The 19,106-nt window shown below is 36.1% G+C and overlaps 2 protein-coding genes across 2 annotated transcripts; both read left to right on the top strand.

The window, feature by feature from the left end:
- The first annotated feature begins 3,693 nt into the window (after positions 1 to 3,693).
- Positions 3,694 to 5,341, top strand: LOC103410720 (uncharacterized). The gene is made up of 3 exons (XM_008349395.4): positions 3,694 to 4,357; positions 4,453 to 4,638; positions 4,730 to 5,341. The coding sequence occupies exons 1-3, from the start codon at positions 3,869 to 3,871 to the stop codon at positions 5,009 to 5,011; spliced, it is 957 nt and encodes a 318-aa protein (XP_008347617.3). The 5' UTR covers positions 3,694 to 3,868; the 3' UTR covers positions 5,012 to 5,341.
- Positions 5,342 to 7,326: 1,985 nt separating this feature from the next.
- LOC103441110 (probable BOI-related E3 ubiquitin-protein ligase 2) lies at positions 7,327 to 10,314 on the top strand. The gene is given in 4 exon segments (NM_001328972.1): positions 7,327 to 7,547; positions 7,639 to 7,745; positions 8,105 to 8,421; positions 9,734 to 10,314. Coding segments are annotated over 4 exon segments (1,026 nt in total). The 5' UTR covers positions 7,327 to 7,473; the 3' UTR covers positions 10,262 to 10,314.
- Positions 10,315 to 19,106: the final 8,792 nt, after the last annotated feature.

Here is a 19,106-nt window from a genome sequence, read left to right as displayed (position 1 = left end):
ACCCTTCGGGGGCTTACTTCAAGCAATTTGAATCCTTCAGGGATTTTCTACACTTCATGACACATTTTCCTTTGGAATTTATACAGAGCAATTTGCTCCCATGTATATTTGAGGGATTTACTTATGAAGATATGATGTGGGTGACTCACAATCCTTCATATATAATTCTCCATTTATATGAACTCGTTTACAACCTTGTGTCATATCATGTAAGTGTATTACACTGTATTACAAATGCCATATATAATCTCCTTGATTCAACATCTTTTGGCTATTTGTATTGTATTCAAATATATATAGGTTCATTTGCCCACGTTCTTACAAAATTGTAATGGAATTGCCTTTCTCCATTTTGGCCAATAATTTTCCTTTTGTCGACGAACAAAAGAACGTGACTCAATATTAACACAGCTCATTGATGAATTTAGTAGCTACTTGTAAAAACCAAAATTACCATTGGTTATCATCAATCCGTGATCCCATATTCTCATGTGCATGCGCATGCATAAAAGCTTTTCATTTCTTTGGATATCCATTGCCTCTTCAAGGGCATTACACTATCTCTTCCAGGATAGTCATAGTTTAGAGAATGCGGATCATAACCTCTTCTTGAGCGTTATAGAGCTTGGATTTTAATCTCCACTTCCAAGAGTTGAGTCATTTAGAACCTATACGTCAATCATGCTTCATGCATGAGACATCAATATTCCCATGTCTGTGGATTGTCCTATCTGGGACGTGTATCCATGCGGCGACTGTCATGCTTCTGGCATGCAACAGTTATGCTTCGGGAATGCAATAGTTCAGTAGTGCCATATTATTCTTCTTTCGAATAACTGAACCTTTTGAGTCTAAAAATCTGCCACGCTTCAGGCGTGCAACAGATAAATCATTTACTGTCTCATTATTTTATCCAACAGAGACATCAATTCTTGTAGGCACATTTGCAGTAAGTATATATGATTTCATCACTTTCGTTGCATCATTCAATTATTCATATTTCATTTTCTCATTGATTGCTTCGTGAATCAAAATAAGACAAATTCTCTTCGTTCTTCTGGAACGGTCTTTTCTCATCATTCTTTTGGAATGATATTTTCTCATCGTTCTTCTGGAACAATATTATTTTCTCCCCCTAATGGCAGGAAAATTGTCTTATCAAAATGACAGTCCGCAAACCATGCGGTAAACATATCCCCAATCAAGAATTCCAAATATTGATTGATAGATGGTGTTCAACATCAATGCCTAATCTGCAATGATGCCTCATTTCAGTACGTTGTGGCAGTCTTACAGGCACATAGACAACACAACCAAAAACTCGTAAATGTATAATGTTTGGTTGGTTCCAAACCCGAGTTGTACTGAGAAGTATTGATGGTCGGTAACATGTCTCAACCGAATTAATAATGCATCATGTAAAGTTTACATGTCCCCATGTAGAAAATTGGCAATTTCGTTTTCATGAGCAGAGCACGAGAAATCAATTTCATTCGCTTAATAAAGGCTTCTGCTAAACCATTTTGAGTATGGACATAAGGAACTTCTGGTCCTTATTTAATAGTCTGTAAACTGAGACTCTTATGGGTTTTATTACAATTAAGTTAAGGCACTGCGGCACTTCAAACTTACGGTACTCATCTAGGAACTTCATGTCCTGATCTTCAGGATCAAGGGACTTCATGCCAGATCCTTTTGTATGATGGAACTTCGGGTCCAATCATTTTATATGATGAGGATCAAGAAACTGCAGGTTCTGATTTGATCAAGGAACTTCAGGTCCTGTATATACTCATAGTAACAAAAGATAAGTACAATAAATAAATTAAAGCAATAGGCGGTAATTCCAACCATAGTAAATAAATTGCATTTAAGTAAATAAAGCTTGTGACAAGGGCTTTAATTCAGCACCATTCACATAAATCAAAACTTAAAGCAGTAGGTGGTAAAACCGTCCATGATAAATAAATTGCTTTAAAGTAAATAGAACTTGTGACATGGGCTTTAAACCAACACCATGCACATAAATATCAAAGCTTTAAAGCAAAGGGTAATAATTCTACCCACTGTAAATAAATTGCTTTAAATAAATAGAGCTTGTGAAAGTGTTTTAAGCCAACACCATTCACATAAATAAATATATATTTTCGTTTCTTATTCATTCACATGGTGCTGTGTACCATCCAATAATATTTGTTCTTTTCTCCTTTTGTGACAACATCATGCACCAAAAATCCACCTTTCCAATTTTTTTATTTTTATTTTTTATTTTCAGAATGGTGCAACTCACTTCCAAAACCTTTTTGTTTTCTTTAAATAGTCCAACCGACACACCATCCATTTGCTCCCTTTTTCAATTTATATATGTATATTTTTCTTTCTTTCCAACTACCCAAAATAATCACACTTTTCTTTGTCTGCCACTTATAAGAAGATCAAACCGTTAGATTTAACTCAAAATTTAGTATGATATGGATAAGAAGATACCAAACAACTTTCGTGAAGAAACAGTTTCGAGCTGAGATTCTGAAAATGAAGGTTTGGTACTCATAAGATGGCTGTCCAGTTTTCTGCGGAAATGGAAGCTGAGTTGAAGTTTCAGTCATCTACGACGATCGCACCGTTGACAATTTCTGAAATTTGGATATGTTCTAGGTACTAGGCGGACAAACAACTTTCAAGAAGAAAGTATTTCAATCGGATGTCAGGAAGTTGGAGTTCAGTGGCTATTTACATGGCTGCCAAATTTTCTGCGGATTTTGAGTCTGTAGTATTATTTCTAAGATATGGAATGATTTAACCGTTGGATGGTTCTGGAATTTTGGTATGTTATGGGAGAGAGGATAAGGAACAACTTTTATGAAGGAATGGTTTCTGTATGAGCACTGGAAGTTGAAGTTTCAAAGCTCATATGATCGTCGGATTTTCTGCCAATAATAATGACAATACTTATATAACCACATGTATATTTACTTTAAGAAAATTAGTCATTTAGAGATATGAGAATGAAATGAAAAGATTTTCTTATCTGTGAGATTCCAGCCGATAGATGTGAGAGGTAAGTAGTGCTTTCCACCGACATGAGAGCTTATCGTGCTGATAACGTGTTGTAAAATCGACGGTGGGTGTAGTGGAATAAATGAAACAAGACACAAAATTTACGAGGTTCCTCTACAGTCAGTGTGACTGGAGTACGTCCTCGGGGCAGCAGTGGTGCTTTCATTATAATCTAGAATAATAGGAGTACAAAGATAACTCTCTTTAATCTACCCCTCATTTTCTCTTCTTCCTCTTCTTTCCTCTCTCGCTCTCTTCCTCTTCCGTAAGTCACCCAACTCTTCTTCTCTTCTTCAAATATATAAACAAAAGAAAGCACTATTCACTTTACAAATTTTCCACAAATGAATAGTGAAAATACTGTGCATAAATAGTAACAAACTATTCATGTGGACCATCCACATAATATTTACAACAGTTCCCATTATTTCGCCTAACCTAAACTTTTTCACCTACCAAATCATAAACATTAATCCCCTAATAAAATTAACATTAAAAATTGAAGGTTTTGAGTTCGAAATCCGTTGCTGATGTAGAAACCAGACTTGTAACCAGAAAAATACTGAAATATCTCTGTAAGTCTTCTCAGTCTCGGAAAAATATAATTAACTGTGACTTACCACTAGTTGTCCTCTTAAAAACAATAAAAAAATAAAAAAAATTAGTTCCCCACTTTTGTGACTTTTGTCTTCCCTCTCCACCGCAGCAAGGTATAATCCTACTCCAAGATCACCACCATAACACTCGCTCAGCTCAGCTCCTCCATTACAGTAACTTCGAATTGAAACCAAACAATCCAAACTCCGCTGCAATGCACGCCAAGACTGACTCCGAGGTGACCAGCCTCGCGCCGTCGTCCCCCACCAGATCCCCAGGCCGCCGCCCAGTCTACTACGTCCAGAGCCCCTCGCGCGACTCCCACGATGGAGAGAAAACCACGACGTCTTTTCAGTCCACCCCCGTCATCAGTCCCTCCGGCTCCCCTCCCCACTCCCACTCCTCCACCGGCCACCACTCCCGCGAGTCCTCCTCCACCCGGTTTTCCGGGTCCCTCAAACCCGGATCCCGAAAGATCAACCCCAATGACGGGTCCCGCCACAACCGGAAGGGACATAAGCTGTGGAAGGAGCAAGCCGTTATCGAAGAGGAGGGCCTTCTGGAGGGAGAAGAGGGATCCAAAGGCTTTCCACGGCGGTGCTACTTTCCAGCTTTCGTTCTCGGTTTCTTCCTCCTCTTCTCCATGTTCGCTCTGATTCTCTGGGGCGCCAGTAGGCCCATGAAGCCCAAGATCACCATGAAGGTTCGTCCGATTCGCCATTGTCGATTATCAATCTCCATTTGGAAAATTGATTATCTGGGTAGTGATTAATTCGGGTTAATTTTGTATAATTGCAGAGTGTGACGTTCGAACAGTTCAAGATTCAAGCGGGTTCGGATTCCACCGGCGTTTCCACTGATATGATCTCAATCAATTCCACAGTGAAGTTCACATTCCGCAACACCGGCACGTTCTTCGGAATGCACGTAATGCCGAAGCCTCTAGATCTATCATACTTCCAAATCACAATCGCCTCCGGAACAGTGAGTCCAATTTCCAATTTCTATACTTAACTTTCGTAGTTTCATCGATTAAGTCATCGATTAGATCGTTAATCTCAATTGGGTTATGCAGATTAAAAAAATTTATCAATCGAGGAAGAGTCAAAGAACGATCAGCGTTCGGGTATTTGGCGATAAAATACCGCTGTACGGTAGCGGCGCGAGCATGAACAGCGTGACGGGGACGACAGCGCTGCCGGTGCCGGTGCAGCTGAGCTTCGTGATCCGATCCAGAGCCTACGTTTTGGGGAAGTTGGTGAAGCCGAAATTCAACAGGCGGGTTGATTGTTCTGTGACTTTTGATCCCAAGAAGCTCAACGTTCCGATCAAGCTCACGAACTGCACCACTAGTTGATCGACAGAGGAGGAGGAAGCACACGAAATTCATCAAAAATTGTTCATTTTCTTTGTTTTCGTTAAAGTGAACAAGTGGTGGGACAACTCAGCGGGCAGACTTTTGGAGTTCGGGCAGACTGTGAGGGAGGAAAAATAACACGGTTTGGGACTTTTGGGCTGCCCGAGTGCCCAAGATGAGTGTTGATTTACAGGTTGTATTACTACTTACTATATTCACAAATTCTCTCTCATTTTTATTTTCATTTTATTCTAATTTTAAAAGTATGATATTATTGTAATTTGTAATTTTTTTTTCTTTTCGGTGGCTATAAGCACATGAGATCACTAATTAATTGTTTCGTAATTTTGGTACACTATTTTATAATGAAAGCATTTAAATTGATATTAAAATATAAGATGATAGAGAATTTATGAAGAACCACAATTTAATAGAACCTCTTTACATTTCTCCTTGTTAGTATATTGTATGAGAAAGTCATAAGAGGAATTCATGAATGTGAATAAAGGAAAGAATGAATGTGAATGGATAAATTAGTTCCTAGATGATTCTTGATTTTTAAGATACTGAATTATGGATATTAAGGTGGTTCTTACGATTTGTTAGGGATTCAATGGAAGTGGCATCTCCCTTTCGACCGCGGTGGGAGTTGTGATTGGTTGGAACTTGAACATAGCTTGGGCCATGAGGACCATATATAGGGCGTGGGCCTAGAAAACCTTGTGGGTCACAAGAAATATAACATTAGGCACATGCAGCTAAACATGGTGGTTATGTGCCCCATGAAACACATTACCTTGAATTGGTGACATGTTATAGACAACCCGACTACAAAAATAAAACGAAACAAACAAATTTGGGTTGGCCATAAACATGTCAACCCCTAGCATTACGTGTAACAATATGCATAAACAGATTAAACATGAGTGTATGATGTTTAAAATCCAAATCCAACTTGTAAACGCGTTTACTTTTCACGTAGCCCTTGCCGTATTTTGCGATGAAGACTTTAGCATGTTTTGTATACTGCGTCACTTATGGAGGCAACACTTTTGATGTTTTTGGGTCTAAAATCTAACCATAGAGCCAGAACCAACCGAGCCCAATTCATATGCCAATTAATTATTTTAGGTTTTGTTTTTTAACTTTTGGATTAGCCTTGCATTAAATGCTTGGTATAAGTCTAGCTATTTATATTTCTTTTAGCATTTAATATGATTTGAAAAGTTAATGTATTAAAATATAAAATAATAGATTAGACACATTGGTTAGAGATGTAATTTTAGTATGATGTCCAAACTGCCATGTAGATCATCAAATTGAAATTTAGTGTTCAATATTTGACGTCTCTTTTGAAGATTCTCTTACCTTCTCTTAATTTTTTCCAACTTACAATTTTAATTTGAAAAAGCCCTTAGTATGAATGTTGCATGGTATGAAAGCGTTACCCTTTTGTTTGATATGAACCTTATGTAAGTTTGGGCTTGAACATTAACCCGATTCATAATATTTTTAGTAATCATGTGACTTTTAGTATTCGTATCGTGTTTTTTTTTTTCTTTTCATTAAAAAGGATTAGTTACTGGATTTATTATGGTAGTTCACTTTTTGGGAAGTCGAAAAGACTCACAAAAATATTTCAGTTTCTATTGTATGATTCACCAACATAAAAAATTGAACTCGGGAGTGTTGTGTTAAATACGGGCTACGAATTTATATTCATTCACTGGACCCCTATGCGACATTGGTTTACTTGCATCGTTTTTGGGCTTGGAAAACAATTACTAATTATGTTGGGTTAGAAGAGACTGTACGTGTCCAATCCTTATCGACGGGAGCCCGACCCGACCCATGAACACCTTAATTGAGTCGTAAGACCATGTCAAATATCAACCCACAGGAATTATCATTATTACCACTTAGTATTACGGTCTAGTGATTTTTTAATGTCAAATTAAGTTCAAATCTAGTGAGAGGTCTTAGGTTCGAATATTGTTGAAGGAAAATTCAATGTCAAATTAGGTTTTTTATTGTGTGACTTAACCGAACTTCTTTTCCCTTTAATGTAAAAATATCGATGTATTTAAAAATAAAAAAATAGATAAAGATTTACACAGTTTTGGTGCCCGTTGGTCTTCAAAACATGGACCGGACTGAAAATTCGTTATCAGGCCCGATAAAATGGGACCCAAGCTATTAGAGCAAGAGTAAAATTTTTGAGATTTACCCAAAAAAGCCCACAAATAAGAAGCCTGATAACAAATGAGGACAAGCGGTGAAAGATAAAGATGGAATCTTCCCACGGCTAGCGAGCCAGTTGCGCCTTTCACACAAGCAAGAAGCAACCTCTCTCTCTCTCTCGCTCTCTCGCTCTCTCTATCCATTTCTGTCCCATCGGAGAAGGGAACTCTCTCTTTATCTCTCTAAAGCTCTCTGACTCTCTCTCTAGAACCTCAATAGCTATGGCTGTTCCCCAGCACCATTTCCAACAGCACTACCCACCCCAACAACAGCAGCAACAATCCAAGTCTTTCAGGTAATTATTTCATCAATTTCTTCTAATATTAATGACTTCTCCTTTTTTATTTATTTTATTCTCTATTTCTTTTTCCACATTTTTGGTGTAGAAATTTGTACACAATCGACGGCCAGATGTCGCCGGCGGTGGCGTATTACGACCCCGGCAATTTACACGATCACCCCCAGCAGCAGCATCCTCCTTACGTTCCGCCCTGTAATTTCTCTTTCCTCCTCCTTTTCTTACATTTTCTTATGCTCTGTTTGGTTGCCCAGAATCTGTAACAAGTGCCAAGCCAAAAAGTTTGGATTTTTCTTTAAATCCAGTGCTCCAAATTCCAGAGGGTTTTAGTAAAAATCATCACTTTAGCGTCATTTCCGTGTTTTCGCTGCGAATTTGATCTGAATTTATCAAAATTTAATAACTTAATTGCTTGAAGTTCAAGACTTTAATAATTCCGTGACATTTTTGTCGCCTATCTTTTCCTTGATTTTCTTAGCAACCAAACAGAGCCTTGATTATTTGATCTTGAGCTTGTGGAACATTACCTGAAATAAGTGGTCTCTTCTTTTTAGTTCATGTAGTAGGATTCGCGCCTGGTCCGGTGGCTGCAACGGATGGCAGCGATAATGGTGCCGATTTGCAGTGTCATTATGGGTTCGAATCCAAAAGGAAAAAGCTAAAGGAACAGGATTTCCTGGAGAACAACTCACAAATATCGTCCATTGATTTCCTGCAACCGCAATCAGTCTCCACAGGCTTGGGTTTGTCCCTTGACAATACTCGAATGGCTTCTACAGGGGACTCATCGTTGCTGTCACTTATCAGTAAAGACATTGATCATGAGCTACAACGACAGGATGCTGAGATTGATAGATTCCTCAAGGCCCAGGTCTTGTTTCTTGGAAAAGACCTTATCTTCTTGTTGCTTTGTTGAATGTTTTGTAGGAACTTTTTTAGATGCTTACTTTATCTGCTGACGATCAGTGTTCTTACATTTTTGTTGAGTTTATGTGCGGGTTTGAACTACTAATAATTTTTTTTATCACAGATTCTTGGATTTCGTTTAGGATGATTTTCATCTATAAAATCCATGGTTTGATTTCAATTACTGATATGTTTGATTTTCATCTATAATAGGTTGTTAAGTTTAGTAGCAGTTCGGTTAACTGGCTAAGTAGTATTTTAACGATTCTCATACCCAAAAACTAGAAAAACAACATTTCTAGTGTAGCACAAAATTATTTGAGTCTATTATCCCTTTGCCTTTTTTGAAATGGTCATTGATATTTATATACAGATTATGTCCACGTTATTTGCCATTACTTAAATGATTTGTTACGTTCGAGGTCATTATGATTAGAGAATAGAGATGGCACTGCGTGTCATTTAGTTCAGTTCAAGATGTTAACCCAAAATATTATCAACTTCCCAAAACACATGACACATAACATATAATGTTTGCATCCAATCATGATTCAATATCTAAGACCAAATATGTGCCATTTGTTACTAAATTTATGGCACATCTTTTAATCGTAAAATGCTTCATACGACGGACTATAATCTGATAAATTTTGATTCCTACTCTTCACAACTATGGATACAATCTACATGTGAACTATATTTAGTGAATTGGAGTCATTACTTAAACAATGAGAGGCCGAGCCCTAATAAAATGAACTAGATTTTGCAAAACTCGGATAATGTTCTTAAGTATTCCATTTTGATGGAGGATCCTTGCGGCTTAGGTTGTAGAAGTGGTGGTGTGAGGAAAGTGTGGTTTGTAAATTTGTGGTTAAGTCTTCTTTTGCTAGTTAGATTCCTTGTGGGACCAGACTATGATTTTCTATTTGATCCCCTTGAATTCTTCACCCTTAGTAGAAGTGTGTAGTGGTACCGGATGGATGGTTTACGTGCCCTTAGCCATTCTGGAGGAGCTGTTGAGAATTGTATTGACAAGAAATGAATTACTAAGATGTTTTCTTATTCTGGCAAATTCTGTAACTTTTTTTTTTCTTTTCTCAAGAATCTCTCTGGGGTTTTCACGTTGGGCCTTCTATTTTTGGTTTGTTGGATATTTTGTGGGTCCCAATTGCTTTTTGGTGATTGCTTTTATGTCAGCGTGTTTACTTACTAGCAGGAAACAACCATTCGATAGATTCTTGAACTGATTAAACTAACTCTAATTTCTTAATTTGTAGGGTGACCGACTGCGGCAAACTATCATGGACAAGGTCCAAGCCACACAACTTCAGACCCTCTCGGCTGTGGAAGACAAAGTTCATCGGAAGCTGCGAGAGAAAGAAGCAGAAGTGGAGAGCATTAACGACAAGAATATGGAGCTTGAAGAGCGAATGGAACAGTTGACTGTTGAAGCAGGTGCTTGGCAACAGCTAGCCAGGCACAATGAAAACATGATCTCAACTCTAAGGTTTAATCTTCAGCATATATATGGTCAAAGTAGAGATAGTAAAGAAGGATGTGGCGACAGTGAGGTAGATGATACAGCTTCTTGCTGCAATGGCCGTTCGATCAATTTGGAAATGTTTTGCAAGGAGAATAATGACGGGAAAGAGATGATGACTTGCAAGGCCTGCCGAGTCAATGAAGTGTGCATGCTTCTATTACCTTGTAAGCATCTTTGCCTGTGCAAAGATTGTGAAAGTAAGCTCAGCATCTGCCCTCTCTGTCAGTCCTCTAAGTTTATCAGCATGGAGGTATATTTGTAATGTGTTACATTAGAAAGTTCTCATCTTTTAATTCAAAGCCATACATCATATAAATATTATCAAAGTCATATGCATTGTCGTTCTTATCTTTTATGTCAAGGCCATACATCATAGAAATATTATCAAAGTCATATGCATTGTTACCCTATGAGACAGGCAGTATGTGGGCATCCGAAAATAAGGATGAAGAGTAAAGAGTTGCATAGACATTAGCCATTTTTGACATTATTCTTAAGATTCTTAAATGGGAAGTGATTTATTTCAATCCAAATGAGAAACAAAGGGAGGAGTGCGGGGGAAGAAAAAGGGTTGTGCGAAATCACTTCCCTTCTTAATATTCCTATACATGTTTGTTTCTATTTGAATCTGAAATACTTTGTTTTGACTTGTTGAACGAAGATCGACTGAACAATGGTAGAAGCATGCTACTTTCCTTCATAATGTAAATTAGTGACATGCCATTTCTATATATCATTGTGTGGGTTGCCAAACTTAGAAACTCAGAGGTAGAAGAGTGGTTAGCCAACCTTGAACCATCCTGAGAAGGATTGCATTACGTGGCTGCATTTTATTGGTCCGTTACTGGCATAATATGTCGTAACGTAACGAAGGAGTTGATTGTTTCTTCTGCTTAGTTGTTAGTATTACTCAAAGAGTTGAGGTATAAATTTTGTTATGTTGCTTTCTTGCACAAGCTATTTGGTTATGCTTGGTGGACAATGCCGGATGGTTATATATGTAGCGTGCAAGGGTGTAAAACCCCAGTCGTACACTCCACCTGCTCAACCGGTTTAAGGGTGGGAATTGAAAAAATGTTGTATAAACTGGTTTAGTTAATTAATTGAAGATTAATTTGTTTTGGTTTGCTCTCAAACTTAATCAATTTGCGCACTTATAAACTTTTTATATTTAGAAAGAAAATACAGTCATGAGGAGTGCACAATGAGATTTTTAGCGTACCAATAAAAGTTGTCTAATTTATATATATTTTTGGCATTTGCCTTAGAAATTTAACAGTTCAACCATGTTTGTTACCGAAGGAAAGATATATTTATAAATATAAAAGAGTTGAAATTTTATTGAGGTGAAATCAGAGTAAATTACATAGATAGGGAGAAGATAAAACTAGAACGAATTTGGATCTGGATTGTGGGGATCTTAGGGATCTTTATATCTTAGTCATTCATCGTACATCGTATGGTTAGAAATCATTTGAATTTTATTACTTAAAATGAAACACAAATAGTAACTAACAAAAATTGGTGTCACGATATATGATGAACGGCTAGGATGTGAAGATTCATAGGATCCTCATAAAGAAGATCCAGAGAGTATCTTCATCCAATTAGAACAATACAAAGAAGATAAGTACATGAAAATTAGACCGAATGAGAGAAGATAAAATTAGAACAATATAGAGAAGATTAGTATGTGCTTGTGCAAGAATAATACGCATAAATTAAGAAGGGAATTATTATTGCACTTTAAAATTTTAATCGTGCATTTTTCATAAGAGCATTTTTTTTATAAAAAATTTAGAGTGTATAATTAGATTTTTAAAATGTTAATACTAATTTTTGTATAAAAAGAAACACAATTAAAACGTCGATTATAGTCCGGCTCTTCAAGTATATGGGCCTCAAATAAAACAACTGGACTGGCCTGCAATTGGGAGATTATAGAGTCCGGCCCTTAATGACTAGAAATACTCTATTTCTTTCCATCCAAACAGAACCAAGAAACCCACATGGAGGCTTGAAAAGGACTTTGGAACATCTTAGGGTTCAAGGTAGCTGAACCAAGCCAGTTAGCCGAAGAAACCCCATTCTGGTTTGATAATTGAGTTCAATAGTAATCAACTGATCAAGTATATATAATAATTTCTACATTAAAAAAAGTATATATAATCTCACATTATAGTATAATATTCTTAGTTTTGTCAAGTTTCCGATGTGGGCTCTAATATCGTGTAAAATTACGTGAATTGAACGATCGTATTCACACATGTATATGTTATAAGAGTTGATTTAATCACGCATAAACAAAAAACGTGATAGAAAAGTAATTTGAATTGCACGAGAAGATTTGTCATCGCTCATAGATGATGTGTTAATAAAGATCTTACATTCTTCAAACACTAAATAATACACGAGCTATTATGGCATGAGTCTTGGGGAGGAAGATTGTAGTTTAATTTTGGGAAAAAGTAAAGGGAGGAAATTGAAGTTTAATTTTGAGTGAGGGAGGGAGATTAGATGGATAAACTTTTATCTAATCATGCCTTAGAAAGTGATGACAAAGAGGAAAGTGAATATGCTTCCCCATGATTGTAAAACCATCCTCCATTATCTATCTAGCAACTAGCAACTAGCAAACTCCATTATTATTTCCACCTCCACTTCCACCACCGCAAACCCCAACCGAACTCAGTCCTGTCATACTCATCCTCATGCACTTTAATTGCCTTTTCCCTCCCTAATTAACTCATGATCCCTCTTTTCTTAATTTCCTAAACGGTTAGAAACTAGTTAATCATATCTAAATTTTACCAGTATAAAAAAGGGATTAGTTACAACTAAAGTGGTTAAGACCATTTATTTTTGTTTATATTGCCGAAGTTTTTAAGGATGTCATTTGATAACCATTTTGTGTTTACTTTGTAGTTTTATATTTTGTGTTGAAGATAAAAGAAAAGTATGTGGGAGAGATGAACGGAGGTCGGAAGAGAGTATGGAGAGAAATGACGGTTATGTAAAACAGAAACTTAAAAGTGAAATCAATTTTTTTTCTTTCAGTTTTGTGTTTCTAGTTTTATTTTGTGGTCATTCCGTTCACATTTCTCTTACACTTCTTCCGTCATCCTTCACCATTTTCACTCTTCCTTTTTCCCACATATTTTTTACCTATCTGTAGCATACAAAATAAAAATGAAATAGACTATCAAACGATCATTTAGTTTGTTTTATTTTCCCTCCACTAAAATCGTATTTAGCCTACATAATATTCTATATTAATTTCAAGCTAAATCATAAATAGCTTTTTTTCCTTTTTCATTTTCAGTTTATTAATCATTCCAACCCTCCTCCTCCTTATTCCCTATAAAGCTGTGGATTTTATTTTCTTCACTTTGTTTTTGTTGTGGGGGACTTTGCCCAGCCTTTTCATTGCTTCATTCCACTTTGGATCTCTTTGCCTTCTTTTCACCAGACGTTCGTATGTTCGTGAAAGTATATTTAGGGCTCCAACTATATATTCTCTCTCACTGTCAAAAGTTATATTCCATCGATCCCATTTCATTCCAAAGTGAACGTCCGAGCTTTTCTGACCGCCATGCTTCCAGCTTTGAGGGTCTTTCTTTCTTTAAGTTTACTTTTTTTGTGATCTCCATGTTCGTAATATAAATGTGAAAAAGTAGCCGTAATCAAATAGCTTGTTTGTTAATTAATCACAGCATTAAGAGAGTGATGTTTGAAATACAAGCCATTGCATTAAGAGAGTGATGTTTAGAAAAGTGGTGTAACTAGCTATAGGCTTATACTCAAATCACAAATAATCAAGTTGAACCTTGTTTGTATAAGGGAAAAGTAATGTAGAAAAAAAGGGCCGGTATAATATTGTTAGAAATTCTCCGACGAGGACATATTTAATTCGTCAAATATGAGTGGCCAATCGACCAATTACATTGTGTTGATTGACTGGCTACTCACCTCTCGCAACTATCCCACATAATTTATCCAACATTAGGTATAAAAAAGTCTCCAAAGAATTCGAAGAAGGTAATAATTAAGGAAGAAAGTAGTAGGGTTTAACAATTAAGCATCATTATTAGATAAACCAGATCCGTTGAAACCAACATGCACTATCAATACGATATACCCAATGAAATTGAAGTCTATATTATAATAATACACAGGAATGAATGTTTATTTATAGATATTTACATTATCCATATCCGCCAAAACCAATGCCTAGTTTTGGTGATTGCAGAAGAGAAAAGAGGAGGGTGGAGGCTTCGCATATCTCCATATGGTCTTTGCAATCTCCTGCTTCAGGATTCGTGCGTAAGAAACACTTCTGCTTCTTCTCCTTCTTCTTTCTTCTTCCATATTATTGTTGAATGCAACATATGTCAAATAACATATGAGTGTATGCATAATGCATGGTCCCCCCCCCCAAAAAAAAAAAAGAAAAGACAATGTCTAATTCTACATAAGTCATCCAAATAGAACACTTTACAGTTCAAAGTTCCACAAGCAATATTAGGCAATTATCTCATATATTTATACGCATATTCCATGATTGATGTTTGGAAGGACGTGAGACAACTTCACCTTCTGTAAATAAACGCCAAAATTGAGAGTTTCACTTGGACATAGGTTGTTCAATTGTGGTTCAACTTTTAACAACAGTAGCTACTAAGATGGGGGTCCTAGAAATAGAAACCCACCTTAACTTCACGTCCTTGTCCATAAGCTCTTCAGATCTCACTTAGAAGCTCTAAATTAAGTGCTCAAATCTTAATTTATCTTAGCATCTAGTTTATATACCTAATTTCTTCATCTTCTTCAATACACCTTGGACTTGTTGCATGATCCTTTGCATGGAGAATTAACTAATTAATGTGCACTAGTAAAAGACTTCTTTTTAAAAGGAATAACTACATTTTGTGCATGCCATGACCCCATAGCTTTAGATTTTGATCCTCACCTTTGTGTTCACCTTTTGCACACTGTTTTTTAATTTTAATCATTATTTTTTATTTACTTTGTTCAATTCATTGTAAAAATTGAAAATGAGTGAGCAAAAATCATGTCCTTATTTTTTAACAATGAAGAATTTTAGACAACCATTCGACATAATATGACAACATGTTAGGATATGTAACACATATATTAGTGAAGGTAATACTTCATCTACTCAATTTTGTGTATTCATTTGAATGATTTGCATCAGATCACTTAGAAGCTTTATGTCTGACATGACATGATTGAGCAGCCAAAAAAGGTTCTCTTAGTGGATAATTAGGTGGCAATAATATTTGTATGATTATGAGATTATATGAAATAAGTAATAAAGCGAGAAAACAAATAATATCATTTAAAGAAAATTGGCCATGCAAATTACAATGGAAGCAGTTCAGATCAAGTTATCAACCTAGCAATATGCAAACGATCATGGTTTTGTGATGGTTCACAATAATTAATAAATCAATCGATGAGCAATCCACACAAGATCATGAATTACCATTTGGGTAATATGGAAATAATCATATTTCACCGAATTTCGATGAGATGGGGGTTAGGGTTTGCGATTTTTATATCATGCATTATTGGCTGGCATCAGAAAAAAATGCCACTTTAAGCACTTTGCTTTGTGTAAGTAAAATGGACGTGAGACGGTGTGAGAGGTGGGTCTTCCCTGTATATGCATGAAATGATGGTGAGGATGATGGGGGGTCCCAGATCAGCTAAATATCATCATCTCACGGAATCCCTTGGATTGAGGAAGAAGAAGTAGTAGTAGGAGTATTGGCAAAAATTTCATTTGCAGCAGCAGCAGCAGCCTTAAAGCCTGATGGGACCCTAATTTTTCAAACAAACTTTTCTTTTGTGAACGTTTCATCAGCCACAGTATAAAAAGAAGAGAACAGAGAGAAGTAGAAAAAGGAATGTGATGTGCATGTGATCCAACAGCCTTTATGTTCCCCCCTACTTCTTCTAATTCTTCAAAAACCACCATTCCAACTCCCCTTCTTATTGGCATGTCTTGTTTTTTCCTTTTCTTTTTTGACATTCGGTGACTCACACTTTTTTGGTTAATCATGTTTAGGTCATACATAGATTGAGATTGTACTAAACTTATTTAATTTGGTGTCCCATGGTCGGCCATGGTTTTCAAAATAGCACCGATTAAAAGTATGGTATTAGTGGAATCTTTGGCCCCAATATCACATCATGCATGTAGGCGAACGTGATCATCAACAGTATCATTGTCTTTAACTTGGTAAGATTTTAATTAATTAATTTGTAGTACATATATTTTGTAGAATATACTATGAAGTACTCTTATTTCTTTTGTGTATGGCTATTTTATAAAGTTCTTCGACCTTGTTGAGAATTAACGAATACCACATTGATAGGAGGAGAGATTTTGTATGAGCTTATAAGTAAGTTGTGATACTCCTTACATTGCTAATTGGTTTTATGGTGAAATACCAACTTTCTTCATGGTATCAGAGTATGTTGTGCCACATGTGAAGCCAAATGGCCATACGCTCTTCACGTCACCTCATTATGTTATCCGCGTGTTAATCTATAATGTAGATCTCACATACACGTTTATAGAAGCATTGATTTTTAACGTAGAAGATGAATGAAAGTCTTTAACAAAGAAAGAACGAAAAGAGAGAAAAGGAAAAAAGATAAAAGAAGAAAAGAAAGAAGGGAAGAAAGATAATGGAGGAAAGACAAATCTTGTTGTTCTCTCCTTTTTATGTAATTCTAAAGTGAGCTAAAATTGGCTTGTTTATTCGTTGAAAAATAAAAGGAAGGCCATGCAAGTCGGATATTTCTTAACGTATTTTTTGAACAATTTATCTACTTTTGCATGGAGACTAAATCTACATTATTTCTAAAGTGTTAATTTCTTATATGTAGTTCACAAATATTTCATATTAATTAAGATCCATTTAAAAGAACAAATCTAACGAAAGTATTTAGCTCCTTGTTGTAAACATTCCTACTTTAAGTGTGATTGTGTAAATTTTAGATTAGATTTTATTCTAGTATTCTTCCCTATCATATCTTGTATTTCTTGGGGATGAAGGAATATCCTCTCTCTCCTTTTATTACTATAAATAAAGGCACAATGTAGGAGGGATAACAACACACACATTCCTCTACAATTCTACAAACAAACCTCTTTTCTCTCTTCTCCTTGCCGCCGGCAACCCTAAATATTGTCAAATAAAATAGACCACGACACTCCTGTAATAATTCATTTCTCTTTGCAGACAATCACATGACAAGTGCATATAAACTTTCACCATTTTGAGTATAAAATTCTTACTCGTGATTGGGGTGAGGATTTCCAAATGTAAGGAACCTCGTCCCTGCATAGTCCTAATGTATTTTTTGATATTTCGTTTGGGATCCATTTAGATATGATTTTCTCACGCACAAATTAAGAATGAAGAAGACATCAAAGCCTAACTCTTTTGCGTCTAATTGATTCATGTCATTCAAAATAAGAAGCAAATAGTGGGGGTTTTGCAAGTTCTAACTGATTAATTAGGACATGCTTATTCAAATCAAAGGTATCATATAAAATTGAAAGATAAAGAGTAGGGATGCAAAGGAAAACAGTATTCAAATCAAACCAAATTATTGTGACGATGAAATCATGAGATTCCTTTACCAAATAAAGTCAGTACCACCTAAAGCGCTAACAAGCTTTAGGAAACTACAAAGGGTTCGTAGAGGATAAGATCATATATTGCTCTATCACTAGGGTTTCATCCTTAGTGCAACATTAAAGGAAAATTTAGAAAATACAAATCTTTACCATATTGGAAAAACCATGCAGTAATATTTCACAACGAGAATTTCACCTCTCAGGGGTAATTAAATTATTTCGTCAGTACATTATACTTAAAGGAGTTCAAATCCTTCATAAATTAGATGAGACTTTTCACATTTTCTGCATGCATTTATGGAAGCAGGTTGCTTCGTACGTGTGACTGGAGATAAGGGATGTGATCGATCTAAAACAAGAAGCCCAGGAAGCCCAGAATCAAGGATAGGATAGAAACGTCAATATCATACCATTGGACAAAAATCTGGGTCTGAGAAACAACAAACTGGTAAATCTTGTCGGATATTTGTTGATCTGAAAAATGCATGCCCATTTGCTCGTGGCATCTATTATCCCCCTCGTGACCTTTATGTTTGTTTTTGTCTTTTATTAGATAAATATACATGATATAGCCCCCCAGTCCCTGCAGGATTCGAACCCTATAGCACTTTGTCCCAATACAATCCATGCCGTAAGAACCCTATATTAAAAAAAAATCCTAATATTCGCAAAATTAGAGTTAGCTATATATAATAATGTTTTATTGTGTAAGAGAAGGAAGATGCTAGTAAAAACGACAAAAGAGAGTGCGAGGAGAGAAGAGACAGAAGAAAGAACCTTGTAGCTTTGTCATATAGAATACAGATTTTGATTCTTTTTTCCAGTTTAGAAAGAAGGAGAAAGAGTTAGGGTGTAGTTTCTCTAATAATACAATAATTAAAAGTAATATTCACATTTAAAATATGTAGGGTTTATCCGTATTCACTCTGTGTTTTAAGTTGTCTCTCCTTGAAATTCTCGTATCGGATAATATAATAAGGCTCATTAATTAAGCAAAAAAATCCTTGTTTTTAAGTACAAATTATGGGGTGGATGCGACATTGGAATGCTATGTTCATGATATTGGTCAGTTAGTATCTCAATTACAAGGGGTGAGGTTTGGGTTTGTCAAGCGGGTTGGAAATGCCACCGCGCATGCTGTAGCCTCATATGTTGCCTCACATGGAGGTGCCTTCCATTGGGATGAGATTGGTCCGGAGTTTTTATTTAATGTTCTTGCTGAAGATGTAAACATTCCAATTCGAATCTAATAAAGTTTGCTATTTGACAAAAAAAAAACAAAGTACAAATGAATAAATATAGTTTTTTTTTTATGGTATCGGCGGTGGTCATGTGAGGGGAGGTGGGGTTTGGTTTCACTTTCACTGCGTTTTAGAAATTAGAATAGAATCTTCTTGCTCTTCAGCACAGAGAGAGAGAGAGAGAGAGAGAG

This window comes from Malus domestica, chromosome 08 (genome assembly GCF_042453785.1).
Source record: "Malus domestica chromosome 08, GDT2T_hap1".
NCBI classification, from domain to species: Eukaryota; Viridiplantae; Streptophyta; class Magnoliopsida; order Rosales; family Rosaceae; genus Malus; species Malus domestica.
Note: the sequence above shows the minus strand (reverse complement) of the source record. Positions and strands in the feature narration are given on the sequence as shown.

Bases quoted from the DNA above. Each gene is read 5' to 3' on its own strand.
- LOC103410720 (XM_008349395.4), top strand. From the start codon at position 3,869: ATGCACGCCAAGACTGACTCCGAGGTGACCAGCCTCGCGCCGTCGTCC. The intron at 4,358-4,452 runs GTTCGTCCGATT...GTATAATTGCAG, and splicing joins AGCCCAAGATCACCATGAAG to AGTGTGACGTTCGAACAGTT. The intron at 4,639-4,729 runs GTGAGTCCAATT...TGGGTTATGCAG, and splicing joins TCACAATCGCCTCCGGAACA to ATTAAAAAAATTTATCAATC.